Source organism: Atractosteus spatula, chromosome 5 (assembly GCF_055471065.1).
Source record: "Atractosteus spatula isolate fAtrSpa1 chromosome 5, fAtrSpa1.hap1, whole genome shotgun sequence".
Lineage (NCBI taxonomy): Eukaryota > Metazoa > Chordata > Actinopteri > Semionotiformes > Lepisosteidae > Atractosteus > Atractosteus spatula.
Genome location: NC_142710.1, coordinates 21,727,938 through 21,736,104, shown reverse-complemented (window position 1 = coordinate 21,736,104; position 8,167 = coordinate 21,727,938). Strand labels below are relative to the sequence as shown.

The following is an 8,167-nucleotide window of genomic DNA, read 5'->3' as shown; positions in this document are numbered from 1 at the left end:
GCTGATGTTAGAACAGGTGAAGTGTGAATCCTTCCCCCTCAATCCAATCAGAGTGGTTGTTGACACAATTCAGAGAAAATTAAAATGCTATTACTAACATAGATGCATTAAGATCCTTAAGATGTTCAGTGTGGTATTATTTAGAGATACGAAATGCTAGCTGTTGGCTGCAGAATCAAGATCAAGCCACAATGAAGTCCTGCCCTCTGACCCATTCAGGTGAATGAATGGGGTTGCTGATATAAAGTCCTCTCTCTCCCTTATACAGTATACTTGCTGGTGGTACAGATCTTGAGAAGTTGAATCAGAGATCAAACCCAACCTCTACCCAGAACAGTTTGCATTTACAAGGTCATGCATACTATTATATTTGGAAATCATTCAAGTTGAGCTTTGGAAAATGAACTTCCACCCCCCCACCCCCCCTCCCACAGAAAACAATTCACAGCACAAGTTACTCATAAGACAGGAGACACAAGAACACAGTACTTGTGATTAGTCTCACCTGTTGAGGCACTATCTAGGTACAAACACTACTGTAGGTCTTACTGCATACAACAGCTGAAATTTGTCACCAGCAAGGGGAACATGCCAAGTAGGCCATAGCTCATCGAAAAGTGAGGTGAGCCTTCCCTTCTCTGGTCAATGCAAAGTAAGAAAATAAGAACTAAAAAACCTTTTGCTGTTGTCAAATAAAAATGGTCATACAATATTCAATATACAATGAATTATGTGTTATAAAAGACATAGGACATTTAATGTGGCAATTCTGTAAAGCTAGAATATCCACAGCATATACATATATATAATGTGATGAGGACAATGAAAAATACAATTCTCCTAAAAACATCAAAAAGTGAAAAAAAATGTATAACTGAGACTTATTAAAAATCTATGGATGCAATTTAAAAAATCAGAAACCTAAATTATATTGCTTGCAGATATTAGGATCCTGGGTGTTTCCACAGTCATCAGCCTATGATGTTTTACAGTGAAAAGCCACAGGAGGCAAGAAACAATGATTTAATCCTATGGAAAGCCAAGGAAAATAAATACATTAATTTTATAGGGAATTTTAGTTCTTTGTGAGAGGGTATGCTGTCAGAGGAAAAGTGCTGCTGGAAAAATGACCTGGTCTTGTTCTGTACATTTCGTGTTTTAATCTCACTGGTGTGCTTCAGCTGCAGACCAAGCCTTTCCAATGTAACGGTGCGCATGTCTCAGCTCTCTAGAGAGAATGGCAAGGAGAAAGGTCTGTGGTTTTTTTTCTTTTCCATATAGTTATGACTTGGGTTATATATATATGTAAGTCTACATACAGTGGTGTGAAAAAGTGTTTGCCCCCTTCCTGATTTCTTATTTTTTTGCATGTTTGTCACACTGAAATGTTTCAGATCATCAAACAAATTGAAATATTAGACAAAGATAACACAAGTAAACACAAAATGCAGTTTTTAAATGAAGGTTTTTATTATTAAGGGGAAAAAAATATCCAAACCACATGGCCCTGTGTGAAAAAGTGATTGCCCCCTAAACCTAATAACTGGTTGGGCCACCCTTAGCAGCAACAACTGCAATCAAGCGTCTGCCATAACTGGCAATGAGTCTTTTACAGCACTGTGGAGGAATTTTGGCCCACTCATCTTTGCAGAATTGTTGTAATTCAGCCACATTGGAGGGTTTTCGAGCCTTAACCACTTTTTTAAGGTCATGCCACAACATCTCAATCGGATTCAGGTCAGGACTTTGACTAGGCCACTCCAAAGTCTTCTTTTTGTTTTTCTTAAGCCATTCAGAGGTGGACTTGCTGGTGTGTTTTGGATCATTGTCCTGCTGCAGAACCCAAGTGCGTTTCAGCTTGAGGTCACGAACAGATAGCTGGACATTCTCCTTCAGGATTTTTTGGTAGACAGCAGAATTCATGGTTCCATTTACCACAGCAAGTCTTCCAGGTCCTGAAGCAGCAAAACAACCCCAGACCATCACACTACCACCACCATATTTTACTGTTGGTATGATGTTCCTTTTCTGAAATGCTGTGTTACTTTTACGCCAGATGTAATGGGACACACACCTCCCAAAAAGTTCAACTTTTGTCTCGTCAGTCCACAGAGTATTTTCCCAAAAGTCTTGGGGATCATCAAGATGTTTTCTGGCAAAACTGAGACGAGCCTTTATGTTCTTTTTCCTCAGCAGTAGTTTTCGTCTTGGAACTCTGCCATGCAGGCCATTTTTGCCCAGTCTCTTTCTTATGGTGGAGTCATGAACAGACCTTAACTGAGGCAAGTGAAGCCTGCAGTTCTTTGGATGTTGTTGTGGGGTTTTTTGTGACCTCTTGGATGAGTCGTCGCTGAGCTCTTGGGGTAATTTTGGTTGGCCGGCCACTCCTGGGAAGGTTCACCACTGTTCCATGTTTTCGCCATTTGTATATAATGGTTCTCACTGTGGTTCGCTGGAGTCCCAAAGCTTTAGAAATGGCTTTATAACCTTTTCCAGACTGATAAATCTCAATTACTCTGTTTCTCATTTGTTCCTGAATTTCTTTGGATCACAGCATGATGTCTAGCTTTTGAGGATCTTTTGGTCTACTCCACTTTGTCAGGCAGGTCCTATTTAAGTGATTTCTTGATTGAGAACAGGTGTGGCAGTAATCAGGCCTGGGTGTGGCTAGAGAAATTTAACTCAGCTTTCCAAAGATGTGATAAACCACAGTTGATTTATGTTTTAACAGGGAGGGCAATCACTTTTTCACACAGGGCCATGTAGGTTTGGATTTTGTTTTTCCCTTAATAATAAAAACCTTCATTTAAAAACTGCATTTTGTGTTTACTTGTGTTATCTTTGTCTAATATTTCAATTTGTTTGATGATCTGAAACATTTCAGTGTGACAAACATGCAAAAAAATAAGAAATCAGGAAGGGGGCAAACACTTTTTCACACCACTGTATATATATATGTCAGTAAATATATCTATCCATTTTCTAAATGTTTTATCCAATAGCAACAGGTACAAGGCAGGATACACTCTGGACAGGATGCCAGCCCATCAAAGGGCACACATAGACACAGACATGCACAAACTCATACTAAGGGCCAGTTTTTCCAGAAGCGAATTAACCTACCAGTATGTCCGTGAACTGTAGGAGGAAACCCATTCAAACTGGAGGAGAACATATCCACTCCATGAAGATAACACCCCAAGTCCAGAATTGAACCCAAGGCACCAACGCTGCAAAGCGTCAGCTAACCACTGTGGCACTGGCTCTGCAAATACGTAAATACTGTATGTAAATATATATGTAAGTATGCACGCGATGTAAGGTACGTAAAAAAACAAATGGGAGTCTTTTTTTTTACAAACTGTCAATGCATTAGCCAGGAATGATGGATGCTTAGACATTTAAAGATGCTGCTGAGACAATGTATGATCTCTACATAACTCTTTTTTAGCCTGAAGAGCGTTGCTAAATTCATCCGATTAGTCGATTCGTTAGGCCAGTTAAATTGGCAAAATGGGAGGACACAGCCATTCTTGGGACTTTTTCAACAATTTTTATTCATAACCTGGATATCAACCAGAAACATCCGTTCTCTTTTTCACTGTATTTTAATGTACAGTGTTTTGGGGAAAACATCTTTTTAGATAACATTCATGACGTATTCTACTAGAATTTAGAGGACATGCTGACAGCAGGCACGGCAAAAATGGGTCGAGATCCACTTCTCTGTTACTTCAATGACCAAGAAGTTTGGAGAGTTGGGTAAAATACGACATGTCTAAACACCAGCTTGATTACCAGGGTTTTTTTTTCATGATAGCGATTAGATTTATCAATTATTAAATCTAACATCACTTTTTTCAGATTTCCTCGGTAGTGAAACCTGACGTGGTTTTTTGAATGTTTGAAAAGTTACAGTAAATGACCGTGTACTGGATACGAAATTGGCTCTTTTGCCTATGTAAGACGTTATTTGGCATTTTGTGTTGAATATCGTGATGCACAAAGTAAATAAAAAAGGGCCTTATTACCCGAACTAGCATGCTTTTTTGTTGTTAAATGATCTATGACAAATGCAAGCAACCTGCAAATGACTTTTGGATCTCAGTACCTTTGTTAATTTGTGGAAATCCAGATTGAGGAAAGTGATCTAAGGCTAACGATAAAACTCTTTCAAGCCAACAAAGGGTAATAAAAGTAGTTATCTAAAAAAATCATTAACCTAAACACATTCAGTTTATCTTGTGCTTTTGTGCAAGTTTCGGTTCCTGTGCGGACGTCCATGAATCCCTACGCCTGATTGGAGATTTTGGGAGAGGAACGGAGTGTAAGAGAAGTTTCAATTGGCATGCGCACTCCAGCATGTGTTCATTGCAGGCTTTGTATACACATACTGAGCCTTTTAACAATGGATGAAACAAAGTGCACAGCGCAGTGATTCAAACTTCGAAAAGAAACGTTTGCGTAAGGCTTGTAAAAACAGAAGATTCACCCTCCCGTCATTACTGCGCGCGTGAATGTGTTTCCTCTGATTTCAAAGGTAAGTTTCACTCCGTTTGTGTCCGACTGCTTTTTCGCAGTTAAAACTTTGTTCTGGAGGTCCACAAGGTTTATCGCCAATGATGCGAGCGTAGTTTACTAGGGAACGTGACAGCAAGTCTTTGTTAGTTTGAGACTCAATCACTGAACTAACATCTAAGCACTGGTGATTAGTTCAAATTCCCGGGAGAAATTAGCACGCAGTGATCACATCATATTTTAAAAAGAGTTTCACATAGTTCTAAGTCGTTACTGTGTATTGTGACAGCGGAGATCTTTGTAAACCTCAGGGATGGTTGATTGGCCGGCTCTTGCAGCTAAATCCACATTATTAAATCTCCACAGAACCCCCGTTTCTGCTATAAAGCTGCTGGCCGATTAACTTCCCTTGGGACAGAGGTGACAATTCCCACCAGCAGACTGCAATTCCTTGATGCGATTTTAGATAATCCAGTCGGTTTTGTGATAATGTAAAGAGGTTGGCTGTCGAAACGAGAAAACGAAAAAAGGGGGCTAATTGGACGGATTCGTTGTATCGTTGTGAGAATATTGAGCAACAGGTTTAATTTGCGGGGAATTAGATTGGTGTCACTTAATTGGGAAGTTCGTGAACGTTGAAATTTCGCGACATAATCTTAAAAGTAGAGTGTGATGGATTGTTTTTTTCTTTAAGACAAATTAGGAAAAAAACTACATAACAACTCCACTTCCTTGCAAATATCTTTACCTTAATACAGGCCACCCGACACCTTCTATTCAATGGAGCTTGAAGGCGAGTGGTGGAAAGGACAGCTGGCTGCAGATATATACCACGCTCTTCGCTATAAAGTACGCTCTATCTCCGGCGACTTTTTTCGCTCTTCGTCTTCTGTAGGTTCCAGTAGGTGAATGTTGATTCCTTCAGGAAAAGTCGTTATTGGAAAGAAAAGCACCGTAGTGTCACTTTCTCGAAATGCTTCTTTAAACAGATATTTAAACCTTCAGTTTTTGGCTCAGCATTGGTCTTATATTTTGGTTTTAAAATGGGATTTTCGATCTTAAACAATTGTAATGACCCCTCCCCCCTCCCATTCTGAAGTGTGAACTACAGAATTTCACGACCAACTGCAAAAAAGCGCAAGCGAATCTAACGTTTAAGTGTTAGGAGGGAAGTGATCGTATCACGAAGACTAATTTAGTCCTTCGATATTGCTGTACGAAATCACTTGGCCATGTGATATGTTAAAATGTTTATTTTTATTTTATTTACAGTGTACAGAAAATCCGTTCTTGTGATCCTTTGGCCTTCAGTTTAAAATGATTAAAGCCGTTGCTTGTGTTCCCGTTTTTTCTGTTAGGATTATTGTTTTTAAAACCATACAATAATGTATTTTCTAGGAGCTGAAGCTGCCATCTTATAAAGGTCAGTCCCCTCAACTCAGCCTCAGACGCTATTTTGCGGACCTAATAGCCATTGTGAGCAATCGCTTCCGGCTGTGTCCCGCTGCTCGTCACCTTGCGGTCTACTTGCTGGACCTGTTCATGGATCGCTATGACATTTCCGTGCAACAGCTGCATGTGGTCGCGCTTTCCTGTTTACTTTTGGCAAGTAAGTATAGTACAAAGCACATCTCAAAGTGTTTCAGGATTGCAATGTTGGATATAAATTCTACCTTAAATTGCATTTTTTTTGGGGGGGGGGGGGGACTCTTTGGTGTTTCCCGTTGAATGTATGTTTCTTTTTTGTTTTTGATTCAAGGCAAGTTTGAAGAAAGGGAAGATCATGTGCCAAAGCTTGAACAGCTGAACAGTCTGGGGTGCATGACCAACATGAACCTTGTGCTAACGAAACAAAGTCTGATGCATATGGAGCTCATGTTGCTGGATACTTTTCAGTGGAACCTGTACTTGCCCACTGCCGCCCACTTTATTGATTACTACTTGTCGATTGCTGTTCACGAGACTGATCTGCATGATGGCTGGCCCATGGTTTGTCTGGAGAAAACAAGAATATATATGGCAAAATATGCGGATTATTTCTTGGAAGTTTCTCTCCAAGGTAAGTTCTGACTGAAATGACCGTTTGTTTTTCTTAAAAGACTCTGACATATTATTAAACTGTGTTCCCTCCAGCTTTAACATAGTTATTAATGTCTTGTAATTTATATGTGTGCTCAAACAGGTCTCCTTTTTTGTTTTCCCTGCCAGATCACGTCTTCTTAAATTATGCCCCTTCGCTGGTGGCTGCTGCTTGTGTAGCTTCTTCCAGAATAATTCTGCGACTGTCGCCTACGTGGCCCATTCGTCTGCATCGGCTGACTGCCTACTCTTGGGACCTCCTTGTCTCGTGTGTAGAGCGTCTCTTAATGTAAGAGATACTTTGATAGATTTATACTGAATTGCAAAAACACAGTTATCATTTTAAAATGAAATTTGGGACTGATGGCTTTTACACTAGATGTAGGGTGTATGTTAGTGTCTGCTCTTTCTTTTCTCTTAACTGTAATAAACAGTGCAGTTTCTTAAGTTGTAACTAGTTTTAATCTTTTTAACAAGATCTGTTAGGATCATGTCAATGCACTGGTAGGTGTTGAAGCAGGAATATTGATTTTTCTTTTGTCTCAGAGCCCATGATAATGATGTCAAAGAAGCCAACAAACAAAAGTGTCAGCAGCCCAACCCACAGACTGGGCATACGGTATACCCGCCACAGAGCCAAGGAAATGCAGCGCCGCCTCAGATACAGCAGCATCTGCCTCAATACCTGCACCGGCAACAGCTTCAGTACCCGCAACAGAATTGTGCGCAGATTATTTCCACGGGACACATGCCTTCTTATGCCATCCAGTCCCACCCTACCAGTTTACAAGCCAGCATTCAGCCACATGGACATATACAAGCAGTGACTGGCATGACCCTGCCAGCTCCCCTGGATGTGAAGGTCAACTTGCCCTACAACAAGTGCTATCAGGTTAATGGACACTATACCTGCACAGCACCTTGTTTTGATAGGTGATTAACACCTCCTAGGGAGGGTTTTTTTTATGTGGGCTGGATGGAGGACAGTTTCTGAAATGACTTGCTATATGAGCCAAAAAATGTGTTGCAGAAGAAAAACACTGTTTTTAATTTTAAAAAGGCAAGTTGAGCACTGTATTATGTAGGATAAGATGTAATCTTGAACTATGTGCAATATAATTACTTTGGTGTACAGTCTTTTCTCATTTCCTAACCTGAGCCCCCTTTTAAAAACTAGACATTTTAAAAGTATTAAGCAGGCCTCAACATCACAGTTCATATTGAGGACTGTAATAAAAGGTTCGACTTTGAGACATAAAGTTAGCCAGACTAAACCTTCTTTGTTAGCCAGTCTAACCCTTCTTTCTTGAGAATACTGCTGTATCACAGTAACAAATGATCTGAATATCAAAGCTACCTCTGTTGAAATGAATGTAAATATTTTCTATAATACAGTTCTTTCTGCATTTCATTTGGTATAGCTTTTTGTTTTTGAAGGACCAGCTAATACACTGTAAAGGAGTTTTTGTCCTACTTTAATTTGGAGGATATTTTTTGTACAATGCCCTTCCTGAATTACTTTCTAGCTTGTTTAGCAGAACATTGTAATGTCACCCTTCCAGTGTACTAC

At 39.8% G+C, this 8,167-nt stretch overlaps 1 protein-coding gene across 1 annotated transcript; it reads left to right on the top strand.

Annotated features, from left to right (window-relative positions):
* The first annotated feature begins 5,298 nt into the window (after positions 1-5,298).
* Positions 5,299-7,534, top strand: ccnj (cyclin J). Its single transcript, XM_088915690.1, has 5 exons — positions 5,299-5,367; positions 5,917-6,127; positions 6,278-6,577; positions 6,727-6,886; positions 7,144-7,534. The coding sequence occupies exons 1-5, from the start codon at positions 5,299-5,301 to the stop codon at positions 7,532-7,534; spliced, it is 1,131 nt and encodes a 376-aa protein (XP_088771816.1).
* The last annotated feature ends 633 nt before the right edge of the window (positions 7,535-8,167 follow it).

Coding starts and splice junctions, on each gene's coding strand:
- ccnj (XM_088915690.1), top strand. CDS start 5,299: ATGGAGCTTGAAGGCGAGTGGTGGAAAGGACAGCTGGCTGCAGATATA. Junction 6,128..6,277: donor TTCCTGTTTACTTTTGGCAA/GTAAGTATAGTA, acceptor TTTTGATTCAAG/GCAAGTTTGAAGAAAGGGAA. Junction 6,887..7,143: donor TGTGTAGAGCGTCTCTTAAT/GTAAGAGATACT, acceptor CTTTTGTCTCAG/AGCCCATGATAATGATGTCA.